Source organism: Salvelinus fontinalis, unplaced genomic scaffold, assembly GCF_029448725.1.
Source record: "Salvelinus fontinalis isolate EN_2023a unplaced genomic scaffold, ASM2944872v1 scaffold_0409, whole genome shotgun sequence".
NCBI classification, from domain to species: Eukaryota; Metazoa; Chordata; class Actinopteri; order Salmoniformes; family Salmonidae; genus Salvelinus; species Salvelinus fontinalis.
In genome coordinates this window covers 1-22,424 of record NW_026600618.1, presented here as the reverse complement: position 1 = coordinate 22,424, position 22,424 = coordinate 1, and the positions used below count along the sequence as shown (strand labels likewise).

General features: G+C 42.9%; 1 protein-coding gene across 1 annotated transcript; it reads right to left on the bottom strand.

Annotated features, from left to right (window-relative positions):
* Positions 1-465: 465 nt before the first annotated feature.
* Positions 466-11,330, bottom strand: LOC129845944 (zinc finger protein 160-like). The gene is made up of 4 exons (XM_055913924.1): positions 10,754-11,330; positions 10,230-10,327; positions 9,922-10,099; positions 466-1,897 (listed from the first exon to the last, which is right to left on the bottom strand). Exons 1-4 carry the CDS (start codon positions 11,040-11,042, stop codon positions 1,263-1,265), a joined length of 1,200 nt encoding a protein of 399 aa, XP_055769899.1. The 5' UTR covers positions 11,043-11,330; the 3' UTR covers positions 466-1,262.
* Positions 11,331-22,424: the final 11,094 nt, after the last annotated feature.

Sequence of the window (22,424 nt, the reverse complement as noted above, 5' to 3'; positions counted from 1 at the left end):
TGGTTTTTACACAATGAGAACAGTTGTTACAATAGATACTGTCTGCTGTGAATTATAAATATCTTTCATACTAGTCTTAACCTTGTGACCCATTCCATACATCTGGTGTTTGTCATGTAGACTGAAGGAGGATGGACTTTGCTATAAAATGCTGTGGCTCTGACCAGCTGGTTGAGTTCTCAGTGATCACCTCCAGGGGTGATATAAAATGCTGTGGCTCTGACCAGCAGGTTGTTCTCAGTGATCACCTCCAGGGGTGATATAAAATGCTGTGGCTCTGACCAGCTGGTTTTTCTCAGTGATCACCTCCAGGGGTGATATAAAATGCTGTGGCTCAAACCAGCAGGTTGAGTTCTCAGTGATCACCTCCAGGGGTGATGACCGACCAGCTGGTTGAGTTCTCAGTGATCACCTCCAGGGGTGATGACCGACCAGATCCATTACTGCAGTAATTAAATAATAAAGTTTACTTGTTATGAAGAAATGTAAAGGTCTCTCCTTTTGATCACAATAATTCCACCACAATGGTCAAGAGGTTGTGAACCTAGATGGGCCCTTGCACACGTGTTTAGGTATTGTGTTTAGGTACACATGTTTTCTGTTTATGAAGGAATAAATGATTGACAGGATATAGAACACAAAAAAATATATAATTCTGGTCTTTAACGATGTGCCCTTTACTAATGACTATCACAGATAATTTTACCCAGGGGTGGGACAACATTCCACAGGCCACAATCAACTATAGGCAAATTGTTGTCACATCAGATACTGATTGGTTTTCTGATCATGCCCCTACCTTTTCATGGTGTCATTGACCAACATATGCATATCTGTATTCCCAGTCATGTGAAATCCATAGATTAGGGTCCAATGAATTTATTTACATTGACTTTTTTGCTTATATGAACTGTGACTCAGTCAAATCTTTGACTTTGTTGCATTTTGTGTTTATATTTTTGTTCAGTATTTACATACATATACACACACATATTATATATATATACACTAAAACATATATGGGGGATTGGAAATGATGCAGACAATTACATTGATGGAAGCTACAATGTACGTTCAATATTAAAGCTGATCTTCCCCCTAGGACCAAGGACTTTTCTCTCTCAAAATGAGAGCATGTATGGTATGATATAATATATATTGTCAAACAAATCCTACATCTGTCCTAGGTCCTTCTGTTCAGCCTACATCTGTCCCATGTTCTACTGTTCTGACTACATATATCCTATGTTCTACTGTTTAGACTATGTGTGTAATCTTTCATGTCTTTTCAGGTTACATAAGTGGGTAAAACTCCTTCCACACTGGGAGCAGTGGTAAGGCTTCTCGCCTGTGTGTATTCTCTGATGTGTTTTCAGTTTACATAAGTGGGCAAAACTCTTTCCACACTGGGAGCAGGGGTAAGGCTTCTCCCCTGTGTGTAATATCTCATGTGTTTTCAGGTTACATGAGTGGGCAAAACGCTTTCCACACTGGGAGCAAGGGTAAGGCTTCTCACCTGTGTGTAATCTCTCATGTGTTTTCAGGTTACATAAGTGGGCAAAACTCTTTCCACAATGGGAGCAATGGTAAGGCTTCTCCCCTGTGTGTATTCTCTGGTGTGTTTTCAGTTTACATAAGTGAGCAGAACTCTTTCCACACTGGGAGCATTGGAAAGGCTTCTCCCCTGTGTGTATGCTCTCATGTTTTTTCAGGTTGCTTTTCTGGCTAAAACTCTTTCCACACTGGGAGCAGTGGTAAGGCTTCTCCCCTGTGTGTATTCTCTCATGTTTTTTCAGGTGCTCTTTCTGGTTAAAACTCTTTCCACACTGGGAGCAGAGGTGTTGTCTTGCTGGTTTGGACTTCACTGGCTCTGGTTCCTCTGAGTCTGGTCTTTCTCCTGCCAAAGACAGAGTGTTCATTTAAAGAGAGACCTGAACGAAACCTCCACATGACAAAACGGCCTTGCTACGAGGGTAAATCCTAATCAGATCCCTCAATATTCTGAGGCCAATTTGAACAATCTTGGTGTCATTTAAAAAAAAAATGTTGTAGAGCTTCCTGGTAATTACTGATAATATGTTTACATTACTTGTTTTATTCATTCTGTTTTACAAGTCAGAACACAAAAAACTAAACAGTTCTAGGACACTCAAAACACAGACATCGCTGGATTCCAATCGAGCAGGTGGTTCTAAATATATAACTTTTATAGCTGTATGATACAGAATGCGACCTACGCACTTTCTTAAACATAAAATAAGTAAATAAGTAATTTTGTGTGGAAGTCTAAAACTTGTTTTTACGTCGAAGACACAAAGCACATCAGTAACATCTCCCCGTTGTTGAAAGGGTTTGACACATGCTGTTTAAATGGACCAATTTCTTATTTAGACGTTCACAGATTTTCAACATTTTGACTATCGCTGATGTCATATTTTGGGTAAAGTAAAAAATAAGGTGAAATATTTTGGGTAGATGTTCCTAAAGCTGATAGATAGATATATATATAGTTACTATCTATACAGCCATATCATAGAGTCTGAAAAGGCTTGTTCATTCACATGTCATGAATTCCATATGACATCATCATATGTTTCTAAAACTGATATTAACTATATTATATTACACTGAACAAAAATATAAACGCAACATGTAAAGTGTTGGTCCCATGTTTCATGGGCTGAAATAAAAGATTGCAGAATTTTTCCATGAGCACAAAAAGCTTATTTCTCTCAAAATTGGGCACACATTTTACATCCCTGTTACTGAACATGTATTCTTTGCCAAGATAATCCATCCACCTGACAGGTGTGGCATATCAAGAAGCTGATTAAACAGCATTATCATTACACAAGTGCACCTTGTGGAGGGGACAATAAAAGTGAAAAATGAAAAACCCTTGAGTAGGTGAGTCCAACATTTTGACTGGTGTTGTACATTAAATTCCATGGCAACAGCTCCAGTGGACATTCCTGCAGTCAGCATACCAATTGCCCGCTCCCTCTGAGACATCTGTGGCATTTTTGTGGGACAGTGCAGTTTTGTCCCACACAAATGTCCACTGGAGCTGTTGCCATGGAATTTAATGTACAGAACCAGTCAAAATGTTGGACTCACCTACTCAAGGGTTTTTCATTACTTTTAAACATTTTTACATTGTAGAATAACAGTAAAGACATCATAACTATGAATAAACATAAGGAATCATGTAGTAACCAAAAGTGTTTAACAAATCAAAACATATATTAGATTCGTCCCCCCTTCGCATTGATGACAGCTTTGCACACTCTTGGCATTCTCTCAACCAGCTTCACATGGAATGCTTTTCCAACCAGTCTTGAAGGAGTTCACACATATGCTGAGAACTTGTTGGCTACTTTTCCTTCACTCTGCGGTCAAACTCATCCCAAACCATCTCAATTTGGTTGAGGTCGGGCGATTGTGGAGGCCAGGTTATCTGATGCAGCACTCCATCACTCTCCTTCTTGGTCAAATAGCCCTTACACAGCCTGGAGGCATTTTGTGTCATTGTCCTGTTGAAAAACAAATGAAAGACCCACTAAGCCCAAACCAGATGGAATGGCGTATCGCTGCAGAATGCTGTGGTAGCCAACCTGGTTAAGTGTGCCTTCTAAATCAATCACTGACATAGTCAACAGCAAAGCACCCGCACACCATCACACATACGGAGATCATCCATTCACCTACTCCGCGTTTGAAACCAAAGATTGCAAATTTGGACTCTTCAGACCAAAGGACAGATATCCACCGGTCTAATGTCCATTGTTCTTGTTTCTTGGCCCAAGCAAGTCTGTTCTTATTTATGTCATTTAGCAGTGGTTTTCTTTGCAGCAATTTTACCATGAAGGCCTGATTCATGCAGTCTCCGCTGAACAGTTGATGTTGAGATGTGTCTCTTAATTGAACTCTGTGAAGCATTTATTTGGGCTGCAATTTCTGAGGCAGGTAACTCTAATGAACGTATCCTCTGCAGCAGAAGTAACTCTGGGTCTTCCATTCCTGTGGTGGTCCTCATGAGAGCCAGTTTCATCATAGCACTTGATGTTTTAATGCGACTGCACTTGAAGAAACTTTCAAAGTTCTTGAAATTTTCTGTATTGACTGACCTTCATGTCTTCAAGTAATGATGGACTGTCGTTTCTCTTTGCTTATTTGAGCTGTTCTTGCCATAATATGGACTAGATCTTTTACCAAATAGGACCATCTTCTGTATACCCCCCCTACCTTGTCACAACACAACTGATTGCCTCAAACGCACGAAGGAAAGGAAATTCCACAAACTTTTAACAAGGCACACCTGTCAATTTAAATGCATTCCAGGTGACTACCTCATGAAGCTGGTTGAGAGAATGCCAAGAGTGTACAAAGCTGTCGTCAGGGCAAAGGGTGGCTAATTTGAAGAATCTCAAATATAAAATATACTTTGATTTGTTTAACACTCTTTTGGTCACTACATGATTCCTTATGTGTTATTTCATAGTTGATGTCTTCACTATTATTACAGTATATAACATGTAGAACATAGTAAAAACAAAGAAAACACCTGGAATGAGTAGGTGTGTCCAAACCTTTGACTGGTACTGTATCTCTCTCTCTGTCTCTGTCTCTCTACCTCTCTGTCTCTCTATCTATGTCTCTCTATCTCTGTCTCTCTATCTATGTCTCTCTATCTCTGTCTCTCTATCTCTGTCTCTCTCTGTCTCTATCTCTGTCTCTGTCTCTGTCTCTCTCTCTGTCTCTCTTCCTCTACCTCTCTATCTCTGTCTCTCTATCTCTGTCTCTGTCTCTCTCTCTGTCTCTCTGTCTCTCTGTCTCTCTCTGTCTCTCTGTCTCTCTACCTCTACCTCTCTACCTCTCTGTCTCTCTACCTCTCTGTCTCTCTATCTCTGTCTCTTTCTGTCTCTGTCTCTCTCTCTGTCTCTCTATCTCTACCTCTCTGTCTCTCTACCTCTCTCTCTCTCTCTCTCTCTCTCTCTCTACCTCTCTCTCTGCCTCTCTCTATCTCTCTACCTCTCTCTCTCTCTCTCTACCTCTACCTCTCTCTCTCTACCTCTACCTCTCTCTCTCTACCTCTACCTCTCTCTCTCTACCTCTACCTCTCTCTCTGCCTCTCTCTATCTCTCTACCTCTCTCTCTCTCTCTCTACCTCTCTCTCTCTCTCTCTACCTCTACCTCTCTACCTCTACCTCTCTGTCTCTCCCCTCTCTCTCTCTCTCTCTCTCTGTCTCTCTCTCTCTCTCTCCTTTGACTGGTACTGTAAATTCCTCTACCATAAGCTTCCTCCAACGTCGTTTTAGAACATTTGCCAGTACTTCCAACCGGCCTCACGCAGATCACGTATATTCGCGCCCGCCCAGGACCTCCACATCAGGCTTCTTCACTTGAGGGAAACTGAGAACAGCAACCTAGACAGCTGATGAAACCGAGTAGTATGTCTCTCTGTAATAAAGTCCTTTTGTCGGGAAAAATTAATTCTAATTGGCTGGGCCTGGCTCCCCACCGGGTAGAGCCCACCCATAGCTGCCCCCCTGCCCAGACATGTGAAGTCCATAAATTAAGGTCTAATGAATTCATTGACATTGATTGATTTCCTTATATGAACTGTAAATCGTTGAAATTGTTGCGTTTATATTTTGTTCAGTCTATATATAGCCATATTATAAAGTATGAAAAGGCTTGTTCATTCACGTCATGAATTCACTATGACATATTTGTATACGTTTCATTAGACTTTTATGATGTAATAGATCATACGGGTTGAGTAGTGTTTTATGATGTAATAGATCATACGGGTTGAGTAGTGTTTTATGATGTAATAGATCATATGGGTTGAGTGGTGTTTTATGATGTAATAGATCATATGGGTTGAGTAGTGTTTTATGATGTAATAGATCATATGGTTTGAGTAGTGTTTTATGATGTAATAGATCATACGGGTTGAGTAGTGTTTTATGATGTAATAGATCATACGGGTTGCGTAGTGTTTTATGATGTAATAGATCATATGGGTTGAAAAGTGCTTTATGATGTAATAGATCATATGAAGAATGGTGCTGAAGGAAATGGCTGACGTTTTACGATCCCGTAACCAATTGCGCTATTGTGTATGTTTTTTGTAATTTATTTTGTACATAATGTTTCTGCCACCGTGTCTTATGACCGAAAAGAGCTTCTAGATATCAGGACAGCGATTACACACTGGAGTTACTGGAGGAACACTTTTTCTTCAATGAGTCGGATGGGAAGGATTTATTTCAGATGCCTAACAAGGCCCTCATTCTCGTCCATCGTAGGAGAAAGAGACGGAGGTATTGACGACGAAGGTCCGGGTGCCTTATAAGGATCTGTCGCCGAGAGGGCAATCTACCTTTACAATCGGTCCTATTAGCCAACGTACAATCAATCGATAATTAAATAGACGAACTACGATCGTTTTACCAACGGGACATTAAAAACTGTAATATCTTATGTTTCACAGAGTCGTGGCTGAACGACGACATGAATAACATACAGCTGGCGGGTTTTAAGCTTTTTCGGCATGATAGATACTCCACACACAGAGACGCATACAAAGCTTTCCTTCGCCCACCATAAGGCAAATCTGACCATAATTATATCCTCCTGATTCCTGCTTACAAGCAAAAACTAAAGCAGGAAGCACCAGTGACTCGGTTAATAAGAAAGTGGTCAGATGAAGCAGATGCTAAACTACAGGACTGTTTTGCAGCACAGACTGGAATATATTACGGGATTCTTCCGATGGCATTGAGGAGTATACCCCATCAGTCACTGGCTTCATCAATAAGTGCATCGATGACATCGTCCCCCACAGTCATGGTACGTACATACTCCAACCAGAAGCCATGGATTACAGGCAACATCCGCACTGAGCTAAATGGTATAGCTGCTGCATTCACGGAGCAATATTCTAACCCGGAAGCTTATAAGAGATGCTGCTATGACCTCCGACGAACCATCAAACAGGCAAAGCTTCAATACAGGACTAAGATCTAATCGTACTACACCGGCTCCGACGCTTGCAAACTATTACAGACTACAAAGGGAAGCACAGCCGCGAGCTGCCCAGCGACACGAGCCTACCAGACGAGCTAGATTACTTCTATGCTCGCTTCAAGGCAAGTAACACTGAAGCATGCATGAGAGCATCAGCTGTTCCGGACGACTGTGATCACGCTCGCCGCAGCTGATGTGAGTAAGACCTTTAAACAGGTCAACATTCTCAAGGACGCAGGGCAAGACGGATAACCAGGACGTGTAATCCGAGCATGCACTGACCAACTGGCAAGTGTCTTCACTGACATTTTCAACCTGTCCCTGACCGAGTCTGTAATATCAACATGTTTCAAGCAGACTACCATAGTCCCTGTGTCCAAGAACACTAAGGTAACCTGCCTAAATGACAACGGACCCGTAGCACTCACGTCTGTAGCCATAAAGTGCTTTGAAAGGCTGGTCATGGATCACAACACCATTATCCCAGAAACCCTAGACCCACTCCAATTGACATACCGCCCTAACAGATCCACAGAAGATGCTATCTCTATTGTACTCCACACACCCCTTTCCCACCTGGACAAAAATAACACCTATGTGAGAATGCTATTCATTGACTACAGCTACCCGTTCAACACCATAGTGCCCTCAAAGCTCATCACTAAGCTAAGGATCCTGGGACTAAACATCTCCCTCTGCAACTGGATCCTGGACTTCCTGACGGGCCGCACCCAGGTGGTAAGGGTAGGTAACAACATCAGCCACGCTGATCCTCAACACAGGGGCCCCTCAGGGGTAAGTGCTCAGTCCCCTCCTGTACTCCCTTTTCACTCATGACTGCATGGCCAGCAACGACTCCAACAACATCATCAAGTGTTCCGATGACAACAGTGGTAGGCCTGATCACCGACAACGACGAGACAGCCTATAGGGAGGAGGTCAGAGAACTGGCCCTGTGAGCCAGGACAACAACCTCTCAACGTGATCAGGACAAAGGAGATGATTGTAGACTACAGGAAAAGGAGGACCCCCATTCTCACTGACGGGGGCTGCAGTGGAGCAGGTTGAGAGCTTCAAGTTCCTTGGTGTCCACAATCACCAACAACCTATCGTGTTCCAGACACTCTAAAACAGTTGTGAAAAGGGCACGACAAAACCTATTCCCCCGTCAGAAGACTGAAAAGATTTGGCATTGGTCCTCAGATCCTAAAAGGGTTCAACAGCTGCACCATCGAGAGCATCCTGACGGGTTGCATCACCGCCTGGTTTGGCAACTTCTCGGCCTCCAACCGCAAGGCATTACAGAGGATAGTGCATACGGCCCAGTACATCACTGGGGCCAAGCTTCCTGGCACCCAGGACCTCTATACCAGGCGGTGTCAGAGGAATGCCCTAAAAATTGTCTCCAGCCACCCTAGTCATGGATAGAACAGCAAGCGGTACCGGAGCGCCAAGTCTAGTTCCAAAAGGCTTCTTAACAGCTTAACAGGAAGGTCTTGAAAAAAAAAGAGAGATTCCAGCCACCCTGGACTGTTCTCTCTGCTACCGCACGGCAAGCGTACCGGAGCGCCAAGTCTAGGACCAAAAGGGTTTTATTTTTTGGGTTGCGTAAACAACAATAGTAATTGTGTGATAAATAAAAATCCTCAGCAAACTACCCATATAATGACAAAGTGAAATGTTCGCAAAAATAATTATTCCCACTTGATCCAGATCCAGATTTGTAATTGACCGTTTTTGGGTTGTGTAAACAACAACTGTAATTGTGTGATGGTGGGGCAGCGTTCATTTATGGTCGACTCCGTGGGAAAGTCAACCTGAACATGTGTAACGGAGGTGAGAACGTGCCGTAAACTCACTCCACAGCGAGCTTGAAACGTCACAGATGGAGCTATCCAACTGGTACCTTTTGTATATCTTCAATCGGTTCATCGTCAAGGAGAGCGGTCACATGTGTTGAGAAGCAGAGGATCACTAGTTTGAGCCAAGTATGGGGACAGTGGAAGAAGCTAAACTGTTAGCAGCACACTGACGTCAGTCACATATGAACAAATAAAGTTAGTCTTTTCCAAACTAAACCTGTTTTGTAAGGTCTATAAATTGGAGTTCAGGCTTTATTTGACCTGTTAAAGTAGGAGATGGAATTAATTTTGTCCATTACAGAGAGTCTCACAAAAAAAGCTTTTCATTCAATCATATTTCGTGGCTTTTAGAAAAGGAGTACGGAGCTTGTTTAAAAATATATTTGTTTAATATGCCATTTTTAACAAGTTGTGTAGATCAGATGTTAATGAAGCATTACAGACCACATTGAAGTGTCTGGAGTTTAGTTTGTGTGTTCTAGAGTCTTGTAAAGAAAGGGGCGGTTGACTCGGACAGACAATGTAACATCCATAATGTTTTGAGAAAATGTTTATGTAAAACAAGCACCTTACATCGGATCATCTTGAAACTTTCTCTCCAAAGCTAACTTTCATCAAGGTTTTATATGGTCTATTGGTTTCTCTCTTTTCATTGGCAGAAACCTTTTTCAGTGTTATGATATTCATAACATCCATATCCACCAGTCTATCTTCATGTCAACTATTTTCAATGTTACTTTTTATTTAACCTTTATTTAACTAGGCGAGTCAGTTAAGAACAAATTCTTATTTTCAATGACGGCCTAGGAAAAGTGGGTTAACTGCCTTGTTCAGGGGCAGAATGACAGATTTTTACCTTGTCAGCTCGGGGATTCGATCTAGCAACCTTTCGGTTACTGGCATAACGCTCTAACCACCAGGCTACCTGCCGCCCCAAAACTAACAGATCTCTGCTGGTTGTCCTGGTAACAGATACCAGTGGACAGATCTATTGTATTTGTTCAAACTAAACTACAAAACTTACTTTGATGAGTCAAATCTGATCCTTTCTTCTCTTCTCCTCCTCTCACAGTTCCACTCAGCCCCAATGTTTTCCTGCAGTCCACCAGCAGCACAGACAACCTCTTCATACCCAGCAGTAAGGAGCAACCGGGAGAGGCATGATACAGGGACTCCGGGAGGGAGGAAGGGCTAGCGTTGTCCTGGTAACCATAAAGAGGGGACACAAACACATATCATTATGGATGCTGATGTCACTGTTGTCATAAAGTGCTTTACAGAAACCCAGCCCCCGATAGAGCAAGCTGTATGCTAGACCAGACCAAGCTGTACCATCTGGTGTTCTGATCTGGAGAGACTCTTCTCTGCCTCGTCAGCATCAGGATGTTGTTGAGGCTCCCCAGAGGATCCAGGATAGTCATGTCTCTCTCCTGTGTGAACGAGAACATCAAACAGATGGTAAACTTACGACTGTCTATTAAAATCATAGGGTCTTACAAGAGTCATTAATATCTCTAAACTGGGCCTAAAACGCAAACGTTAAAGGGTTGTTCCATGAAATGAGTGCATTTTGTGTCCCTTTGATATTTTAAGTAGAAATTATGCTCCAATATTGCATATTAAATGTCTGTTGTATTAGATGAGGTGAACTTTAATATAGACCACATGGAGAATTCAATAAATCTCATTTAAAAGACCCCAAAATATATGTACCAATGGCAGATTGACCCTTTAACAATTCCTACAGTACTGAACAACATATTCAAGTGTAGAACTTCAGTAGAATGCCCCTTAAAAACCCCACATTAGTTCAACAACTGGATAGTGTGTGACTCTGTGTTTAAGACAGTACTCACTGGTGTTAATCTGATATTCTGTCTCCTCCTCTTTCACTCCCAAAACGTCTTCCTCCTTCACCTTTATTGAGATAGCCTCTTCTTCCTCTCTAAAAGGTGCTTTCTCTTCTTTTCCTATAACAGCCTCTTCTTCCTCCTTTTTCATTCTGAAAGGTTCTTTCTCTCCTTTCACTGTAATATCCTCCTCCTCTTCTTCTTCTTTCACGACAATGTTCAGTCCCAAAGCTTCTTTCTCCGTACAGCAGGCATCCTCTTCTTTAACAGTGGATGAGTAGTTTAGTGAACTCATGATCGGGGATGTTAGCTAGCTAGCTAGCATTAGCGACTAGCCTAGTGCTAGACTCAATATCAATATTTAACAAGTATGCAAATTGAACAAGCAAATTAAGTTCAAGTTAACCAGTTGATACGTCAACTGAAATGTGTTTTAAACACTTAGATTAGCAAATTTACATTAACATGGTCTAAAGCGTCAATCTTTCTGTTTTATGTTGGCTAGCAAGCTACCGAGGTGGTTGAAAGAGTAGCCGTGTTGTTGTTCCTGAAGAAGCGTCCCGTCCAGTAAATTATACGTCACGCAAGAAGCATCACCTGAAAGACGTACATCCGCCATATGCTGACTTAAGTGGGTAACGCAGTTTGGAAACAATAGTTTTTACACTTTTTGTATTGGAAAGAACGTCATAATAATTTAACAATAATTTAACAATAAACTGATATATTTTCTCTTACAAGTAATTATTTTCTGTACACAGACGTAGAAGCTTACTATGAATATACAGATGATGATTAAATACTTATATGAATAGGTAGTGTGTTAATACACATTTACTCTGTTAATTTTTTACATTTGTTTTAATCTAGATGTGATCATGCTATCCACTTCAATCAGTGTAAGATACAAACCATCCTGTAAACAACAGAGCAAATGCATCACATGCAAATAGCACTTGATTATCTGTAGTGCTATACACTGAGTCTACAAAACATTAAGAACACCTGCTCCTTCCATGACATAGACTGACCAGGTGAATCCAGGCTAAAGCTATGATCCCTTATTGATGTCACTAGTTAAATCCACTTCAATCAGTGTGGATGAAAGGGGGGGAGACAGGTTAAATAAGGATTTTTAAGCCTTGAGACAAATGAGACACGGATTGTGTATGCGTGCCATTCAGAGAGTGAATGGGGAAGACAACATTTTATAAGGGTCTTTGAACGAGTATGGTATTAGGATGGTAGTTGGGTTTGGGTCAAGAACTGCAACGCTGCTGGGGTTTTCAGCTCAACAGTTTCCCATGTGTACCAAGAATGGTCCACCACCCAAACAGTGCCGTTTAAGATGAGGCAGGACGATTTGTTTATTCATTGCCTTATTTCTATTACAGCATATTAGATGACTGTCATTCATATTCCATTCACCCTGTTCAATGTAACAGCGATAGGTTTAGGCTACTACATGATACTTACATTTTCACTATAACCATCATGAGGTTGCTACAACCTGCCTATGAATGAAAGTTTACAACATAGGTCGAGAGAAAAATCGGAAAAATATATTGACACATTCAATACTGCCTTGCACACTATTGCCTACATCTAGCTAAAATGGGTTTAATCAGTAGTCCAACAGTTTCAAACAAAATATTCTATTGGACAAATTCAGGTATGTTTATCTTGGTTTTGTTCCGTTTATGAAACGTTTGTCAACAGAATCGGCGGAATGAATACACCCCTGATCAGGCATAAACACAGTTCACTTTCATAACAGCCACGTTGTATTCCTTCTCTCCTCCTCTCACCTTTTCCCTTTGCTTCTGGACTTCAATGCACAACACATCAGCTGTATGTGACCAGGTGAAAAAACCTTTCCAAGTCAAACCATACCATAACTGCTACACACAGCCTACATCATTGCCACCATATTAGCTAAAGTAACATCATAGTCAACATAGCTAATATAACTAACATGTTAGTAAACCTGCTACAATCATGCAGTAACGTTACAGTGTAGAGTCAGTAAGCAGTTTAGTATTTACATTGGTGGACCCCGGTGGCAATACATTTGTAAAACCAAAAGCTTACCTTGACTTGGAAGAGTTCCCGTGTTGTTTTGGAAAGTCATAGCCAGCTAGCTGTTTGAGCAGGGTGTTTAAGTAGGCTAAACTTGCTCGCTGCATTTGCTAGCTAAGTAAGTGAAATTGAAAGTGGAAAATAAATGACGAAGTCTCTCTTTCTCTCGCTTCTCCTAATTTGTTCAAAACTGTTAAACTATTGTCTCTCTCTCTCTTTGAGTCAACTACTCACCACATGTTATGCACTGCAGTGCTAGCTAGCTGTAGCTTATGCTTTCAGTACTAGATTCATTCTCTGATCCTTTCATTGGTTGGACATCATGTCAGTTCATGTTGCAAGAGCTCTGATAGGTTGGAGGACGTTCTCCGGAAGTTGTCATAATTACTGTGTAAGTCTATGGAAGGGCTTGAGAACCATGAGCCTCCTGGGTTTTGTATTGAAGTCAATGTACCCAGAGGAAGATGCAAAGTAGTATGTTTTAATCAATTATCTGGTGATTACATTATATTTAGTAGAGTTATATCTAAAAAAGAAAACTTTTAAAATGTTTAACCATTTTTATTTTTCTGAAAATCACTCAGGAGGATTGTGCTCCCCTTCCTCCTCTGAGGAGCCTCCACTGCACCCAAAGGACATCGAGACAACTTGACACAATTGTGGGAAGCATTGGAGTCAACATGGGCCAGCATCCCTGTGGAACGCTTTCGACACCTTGAAGAGTCCATAACTCAATGAATTGAGTCTGTTCTGAGGGAAAAAGGGGAAGGTGTACTCCACATTAGGAAGGTGTATATCTGCCATTTAACAGACACTTTTATCCAAAGCAATTTGCAGTCATGTGTGCAAACACTTTACATATGGGTGGTCCCAGGAATCAAACCCACTACCCTGGTTTTAATAACAAGCACTATACTTTACCAACTGAGCTACAGGACCACAAGGAATGATCAAGGAAGGATGGAGATAAACACACACACACACACACACACACACACACACACACACACACACACACACACACACACACACACACACACACACACACACACACACACACACACACACACACACACACACACACACACACACACACACACACACACACACAGCGCCTGAGTTTGAAACATCTAATTTAATCAAAGACAGTAACATTGAAACTGACATACTCCATATTTAGTTCAAATCAAATGTTATTTGTCACATGAATACAACAAGTGCAGTAGACCGTGAAATGTTGAATACAACAGGTGTAGTAGAACTTACTTATGTTCCACCATAATTTGCAAATAAATTCATTAAAGATCAATGTGATTTTCTGGATTTTTTCCCCCTCATTTTGTCTGTCATAGTTGAAGTGTACCTATGATGAAAATTACATGCCTCTCTCATCTTTTTAAGTGGGAGAACTTGCACAATTGGTGGCTGACTAAATACCTTTTTGCCCCACTGTATATACACTGCTCAAAATAATAAAGGGAACACTTAAACAACACAATGTAACTCCAAGTCAATCACACTTCTGTGAAATCAAACTGTCCACTTAGGAAGCAACACTGATCGACAATAAATTTCACATGCTGTTGAGCAAATGGAATAGACACAAGGTGGAAATTATAGGCAATTAGCAAGACACCCCCCAAAACAGGAGTGATTCTGCAGGTGGTGACCACAGACCACTTCTCAGTTCCTATGCTTCCCGGCTGATGTTTTGGTCACTTTTGAATGCTGGCGGTGCTCTCACTCTAGTGGTAGCATGAGACGGAGTCTACAACCCACACAAGTGGCTCAGGTAGTGCAGTTCATCCAGGATGGCACATCAATGCGAACTGTGGCAAAAAGGTTTGCTGTGTCTGTCAGCGTAGTGTCCAGAGCATGCAGGCGCTACCAGGAGACAGGCCAGTACATCAGGAGACGTGGAGGAGGCCGTAGGAGGGCAACAACCCAGCAGCAGGACCGGTACCTCCGCCTTAGTGCAAGGAGGTGCACTGCCAGAGCCCTGCAAAATGACCTCCAGCAGGCCACAAATGTGCATGTCAGCAAATGGTCTCACAAGGGGTCTGAGGATCTCATCTCGGTACCTAATGGCAGTCAGGCTACCTCTGGCGAGCACATGGAGGGCTGTGCGGCCCCACAAAGAAATGCCACCCCACACCATGACTGACCCATCGCCAAACCGGTCATGCTGGAGGATGTTGCAGGCAGCAGAACGTTCTCCACGGCGTCTCCAGACTCTGTCACGTCTGTCACATGTGCTCATGTGCTCAGTGTGAACCTGCTTTCATCTGTGAAGAGCACAGGGCGCCAGTGGCGAATTTGCCAATCTTGGTGTTCTCTGGCAAATGCCAAACGTCCTGCACGGTGTTGGGCTGTAAGCACAACCCCCACCTGTGGACGTCGGGCCCTCATACCACCCTCATGGAGTCTGTTTCTGACCGTTTGAGCAGACACATGCACATTTGTGGCCTGCTGGAGGTCATTTTGCAGGGCTCTGGCAGTGCACCTCCTTGCACTAAGGCGGAGGTACCGGTCCTGCTGCTGGGTTGTTGCCCTCCTACGGCCTCCTCCACGTCTCCTGATGTACTGGCCTGTCTCCTGGTAGCGCCTGCATGCTCTGGACACTACGCTGACAGACACAGCAAACCTTTTTGCCACAGTTCGCATTGATGTGCCATCCTGGATGAACTGCACTACCTGAGCCACTTGTGTGGGTTGTAGACTCCGTCTCATGCTACCACTAGAGTGAGAGCACCGCCAGCATTCAAAAGTGACCAAAACATCAGCCGGGAAGCATAGGAACTGAGAAGTGGTCTGTGGTCACCACCTGCAGAATCACTCCTGTTTTGGGGGGTGTCTTGCTAATTGCCTATAATTTCCACCTTTTGTCTATTCCATTTGCACAACAGCATGTGAAATTTATTGTCAATCAGTGTTGCTTCCTAAGTGGACAGTTTGATTTCACAGAAGAGTGATTGACTTGGAGTTACATTGTGTTGTTTAAGTGTTCCCTTTATTTTTTTGAGCAGTGTATATTGGTTCCTGACTTTCCTGAAAAGTTGCATATCGCGGGGGCTATTTGATGCTAATGCAGAACGCCACAGGATGTTTTTGTGCTGGTCAAGGGCAGTCAAGTCTGGGGTGAACCAAGGGCTATATCTGTTCTTAGTTAAAAAAATTTTTGAAGTGGCATGCTTATTTAAGATGGTGAGGAAATTACTTTAAAAAAGCAACCAGTTCACCTCTACTGACGGGATGAGGTCATTATCCTTCCAGGATACCCGGGCCAGGTCGATTAGAAAGGCCTGCTCACTGATGTGTTTTAGGGAGAGTTTGACAGTGATGAGGGGTGGTCATTTGACCACACGTAGGCAATGAGGCAGTGATGGCTGAGATCCTGGTTGAAGACAGCAGAGGCGTATTTAGAGGGCAAGTTGGTGAGGATGATATCTACGAGGGTGCCCATTGCTACGGATTTAGAGTTGTACCTGGTGGTTTCCTTGATGATTTGTGTGAGATTGAGGGCATCAAGCTTAGATTGTAGGACGGCTGGGGTGTTAAGCTGGTCCCAGTTTAGGTCACCTAACAGTGCTAACTCTGAATATAGATGGGGGGAAATCAATTCCATATGGTGTCCAGGGCACGGCTGAAGGGGGTCTATAGCAAGCGGAAACGGTGAGAGACTTGTTTCTGGAAAGGTGGATTTTTAAAAGTAGAAGCTCGAACTGTTTGGGCACAGACCTGGATAGTTCGACAGAACTCTGTAGGCTATCTCTGCAGTAGATTGCAACTCCGCCCCCTTTGGCAGTTCTATCTTGTCGGAAAATGTTCTAGTTAGGAATGGAAATTTCAGGATTATCAGAGGGGTATACTACGAAGCAAGATAGAACTATTCAGACATTCCAAATCAGACTTCATCCATATCATGAAGGTGGATATTAATCCAACCATTTCAAAAGTAATGACCAGGCTGATGGAAACAGGATATGCCTGTACAATTTGATAAATGCTAACAGACAATTTGTTAGTCTCTTTGACATGGTGGGGTCTTTTTGTGTCAGTAAAAATGTCTAAGCGAGAAATGGCTGTGGAAACTCCTTTATGAGCAAATATTTATATAATAACCATCACATCTTAGTTAACTTGGAGTCACGTGATGATATGTTGTGTGGTCCTCCCTCTACGACTTGGGAAACCATGCAGTTTATTAGGCTACAGATGAAATAAGTTATGAACTTCACAGGGTGGTGAAACTGCATGTGATGAGCTTGATGCTCCTTTTCAATACATTTTGAGGGGCTTATTCTGGTGACATGATGATTGATGCTTGGTTGCTATTTGATGAATAAAATATGTCTCTTATCCATATTAGTCTCATCATGTATGTTGTCTACCCGCACTGTATATGTGAGCTGCTAGCTACAGTGCACGTGCCATGTTCACGTTGTCTATAAAACCCAACAGCTTTTAAAAACCATCAGTAGAGTTGAAAATGTGATGGAAACATTTAACTTGTATTTTTTATTCGGTATATGGGAATTTAAAAGCAACAGTTAATTATTTGTGCACCACGTCATCACCCAAAGCCTTTTATCCGCAATAAGTCTGTCTGAAAATCTGTGGCAAATTGCACGGAAACTTAGATACTAAGGTGGATATTGATCCAACACCTGCTACTTATTCAAACCACTGGGCACAGACGTAAGTCATTGGATTTAGGTTGCCAGAACGAGGAACTCTTCATTGAGACAATAATAAACAGCAATCCGTGGGAGAGTTGAGGTGGATATTATAAAATAAGTATCTGCTGGAGTCCAAGTCAAACCAAGATTCTTTATTTCTGAGCTCAGAGAGAATAAAAATGTAGAAGTAATACATTACAGAGTTACACAGTTATTCATACAAGGACGCAGGTGCAGCTGGTTTGCAACACATAATGATGGTCCCAAGAACAGGAGATTATAATAGGACAGTTTCACAAGGTTAGTCACATACTCAGTTATGTGGACACACATACAATTAACATTTCCCATTACAGTCTGAATATTCTCATTTCATTAAATCATCAGTGGGCCAAAAATGCAAATGTAAACAATGGAACAAATGCATCACATCCAAATATCACTGTATTATCTGTAGTGCTGGAGGAATGACACACCCAGATAAACACAGAGTCAGAGTTTTAAAAGGACCATTTAAACACATGGAATCTGATCTACTCTATATGCAAACTGACATACTCCATATTCAAATCATGTTTTCTAATAAAAACATACAGATATGATTAAGTATACTTTGTACAATTCAATTTCATATGGTAAAACAGGTAAATACATTATCAGTCAACAATATAAGACATGGGAGCACTGTGACTGTTTTCTAATTAATTTTAAGTCAATGTGATGTGAAATATGAGTTCACACAGTAGGATAAGTATTCTCTCCTGTGTGGATTCTCACATGACGTTTAAGTGACTGTGATGAGTAATATGTTTTCCCACAGTCTGAACATTTTTAAGGCTTCTCCTCTGTGCGCAGTCTCATGTGTTCTTACAGGCTTCCTAAATGGGTAAAACACTTTGAACACTGGGAGCAGCGGTATGGCTTCTCCCCTGTGTGTATTCGCTCATGAACTCTCAGGCTTTCTAAAAGGCCAAAACTATTTCCACACTGGGCGCAATGGTATGGCGTCTCCCGTGTGTATGCGCTGATGAGCTTTGAAGGTGTCTAAGCGCTTAAAACTCTTCCCACACTGAGAGCAAGGGTGTGGCTTCGCTCCTGTGTGTATCCTCTCATGTCTTTTCATGCTAACTAAATGGTTAAAACTCTTTCCACAATGTGAGCAGTAGTAAGGCTTCTCCCCCGTGTGCAGTCTCATGTGTTCCTTCAGGCTTCCTGACCGGATAAAACGCTTTCCACACTGGGCGCAATGGTATGGCTTCTCCCCTGTGTGTATTTTCTTGTGAGTTTTGAGGGTGTCTAACCGCTTAAAACTCTTTCCACACTGGGAGCAATGGAAAGGCCTCGCCCTTGTGTGTGTTCGCTCATGAGCTTTCAAATTTCCTAAGTGGCTAAAACTCTTTCCACACTGGGCGCAATTTTGTGGCTTCGGTTCTTTGTGTGTCCTCTCATGTTTTTTCAGGCTTCCTAACTTGGTAAAACTCTTTCCAATCTGGGAGCAGAGGCGTCGTCTTGCTGGTTTAGACATCTTTGATTCCTCCATGTTTGGTTTTCCTCCTGACAAAGACAGTGTTATTTTAAGAGAGACCAGCATGAAATCTCCATATCATAAAACTGCCTTGCTATGAGGTTTAATCCAAATCAGATCCCTCAATAGCCTGAGGCCAGTTTTCAAACATTTCATAATATAAAACAAATGATATTGTAGTGTCTCCTGACCCCTCCTGTCTCTCTCCAGTATTTATGCTGCAGTAGTTTATGTGTTGGGGGGCTAGGGTCGGTCTGTTATATCTGGAGTATTTCTCCTGTCTTATCCGGTGTCCTGTGTGATTTTAAGTATGCTTGCTCTAATTCTCTCTTTCTTTCTCTCTTTCTTTCTTTCTTTCTTTCTCTCTCTCGGAGGACCTGAGCCCTAGGACCATGCCTCAGGACTACCTGGCTTGATGACTCCTTGCTGTCCCCAGTCCACCTGGCCGTGCTGCTGCTCCAGTTTTGAACTGATCTGCCTGCGGCTATGGAACCCTGACCTGTTCACCGGACGTGCTACCTAAGCCGATTATAGATTTCATTTTGGATTGGAGATGTTTGATATGAGTCTGGAAGGAGAGTTTACAGTCTAGCCAGACACCTAGGTATTTGTAGTTGTCCACGTATTCTAGGTCAGAATCGTCCAGAGTAGTGATGCTAGTCAGGCGGGCGGGTGCGGGCAGCAATCAGTTGAAGAGCATGCATTTGGTTTTGCTAGCGTTTAAGAGCAGTTGGAGGCCACAGAAGAAGTGTTGTATGGCATTGAATCTCGTTTGGAGGTATGTTAGCACAGTCTCCAAAGAAGGGCTAGATGTATACAGAATGGTGTCGTCTGCGTAGAGGTGGATCAGGGAATCACCCGCAGCAAGAGCGACATCGTTGATATATACAGAGAAAAGAGTCGGCCCGAGAATTGAACCCTGTGGTACCCCCATATAGACTGCCAGAGGTCCAGACAACAGGCCCTCCGATTTTACACACTGAACTCTATCTGCGAAGTAGTTGGTGAACCAGGCGAGGCAGTCATTTGAGAAACCAAGGCTATTGAGTCTGCCAATAAGAATATGGTGATTGACAGAGTCGAAAGCCTTGGCCAGGTCAATGAAGACGGCTGCACAGTACTGTCTTTTATCGATGGCGGTTATGATATCGTTTAGTACCTTGAGCGTGGCTGAGGTGCACCCGTGACCAGCTCGGAAACAGGATTGCACAGCGGAGAAGGTACGGTGGGATTCGAAATGGTCAGTGATCTGTTTATTAACTTGGCTTTCCAAGACTTTAGAAAGGCAGGGCAGGATGGATATAGGTCTGTAACAGTTTGGGTCTAGAGTGTCACCCCCTTTGAAGAGGGGGATGACCGCGGCAGCTTTCCAATCTTTAGGGATCTCGGACGAAATGAAAGAGAGGTTGAACAGACTGGTAATAGGGGTTGCAACAATGGCGGCGGATAATTTTAGAAAGAGAGGGTCCAGATTGTCTAGCCCAGCTGATTTGTACGGGTCCAGGTTTTGCAGCTCTTTCAGAACATCTGCGATCTGGATTTGGGTGAAGGAGAAGGTGGCGAGGCTCGGGCAAGTAGCTGCGAGGGGTGCGGAGCTGTTGGTTGGGGTAGCCAGGAGGAATGCATGGCCAGCCGTAGAGAAATGCTTATTGAAATTTTCGATTATCATGGATTTATCGGTGGTGAACTTGTCGCCTAGCCTCAGTGCAGTGGGCAGCTGGGAGGAGGTGCTCTTGTTCTCAATGGACTTTACAGTGTCCCAGAACGTTTTGGAGTTAGAGCTACAGGATGCAAATTTCTGTTTGAAAAAGCTAGCCTTTGCTTTCCTGACTGACTGTGTGTATTGGTTCCTGACTTCCCTGAACAGTTGCATATCGCGGAGACTAGTCGATGCTATTGCAGTCCGCCACAGGATGTTTTTGTGCTGGTCGAGGGCAGTCAGGTCTGGAGTGAACCAAGGGCTATATCTGTTCTAAGTTCTACATTTTTTGAAAGGGGCATGCTTATTTAATATGGTGAGGAAATTACTTTTAAAGAACGACCAGGCATCCTCGACTGACGGGATGAGGTCAATATCCTTCCAGGATACCTGGGCCAGGTCGATTAGAAAGGCCTGCTCGCAGAAGTGTTTTAGGGAGCGTTTGACAGTGATGAGGGATGGTCGTTTGACCGTGGACCCATTACTGACGCAGGCAGGCAGTGATCGCTGAGATCCTGATTGAAAACAGCGGAGGTGTATTTGGAGGGCAAGTTGGTCAGGATAATGTCTATGAGGGTGCCCATGTTTACAGATTTAGGGTTGTACCTGGTGGGTTCCTTGATGATTTGTGTGAGATTGAGGGCATCTAGCTTAGATTGTAGGACTGCCGGGGTGTTAAGCATATCCCAGTTTAGGTCACCTAACAGAACGAACTCTGAATCTAGATTTTTTTTTTTTTTATTATACAGGCCTCTCTCATCTTTTTAAGTGGGAGAACCTGCACAATTGGTGGCTGACTAAATGCTTTTTTGCCCCAGAGTATAATGAGTGGAACTAGGGGCTCCATTGTAAACTAAAACAATGATAACTAACCTAAACAACAGTATACAAGGCATATTGACATATGAGAGACATACAGCAAGGCATAAAGTAATCACAGGTGTTGATTGGGAGAGCTAGCTAAGACAACAACGGGTGAGACAACAACAGCTAATCAGCTAAAACAACAATAGGTAAAATGGCGATGAATGGGCAGAGAGGTTCGGTTAACTACACACAGAGCCTGAGTTCGCGGCTGGGGCCGACAGATAAACTAAATAAATAAACAGAACTGAGTACCGTGATTAATGGACAGTCAAGCCGGCATCAGCTATGTAGCCAAATGATCATAGGGTCCAGGGGGCAGCAATAGAAGGAACAGGGAAGCCGCGGAGTAGTCGTTACTACGCTAGCACGCGGGCGACACAGCGTTTAAAGTTAGTAGCCCGGGGCTAGTAGAAGCGTCTGCTCCGACATCCGACAGAGGCCGGTTGAAGGCACAGCGGATGGAGTATTCGTCGGCAGACCTGTCGTGGTGGTGCGGCGGGGCGCCATGTTGACTAAGTATACAAGCCAGATGGCGAAAGAGGGAGAGCTTTCCGAGCTAAAGGTTAGCTGATGACCGCTAGCAGTGGTTAGCTGACTGATAATTGGTAGCTAGTTAGCTAGCTTCAGTTGAGGTATTCCAGATCGAAGGTAAATAGAAATACTTTAGGAAAAAAAAAACAGATCCACACCACATTGGGTGAGGCGGGTTGCAGGAGAGTATTTTGAAGTTGAGGTTTAGGAAAAATATTTAAAAGAACACGAAGAAAAAGATATATACACATGGGACGAGACAAGACAAAGACGTCTGACTGCTATGCCATCTTGGAA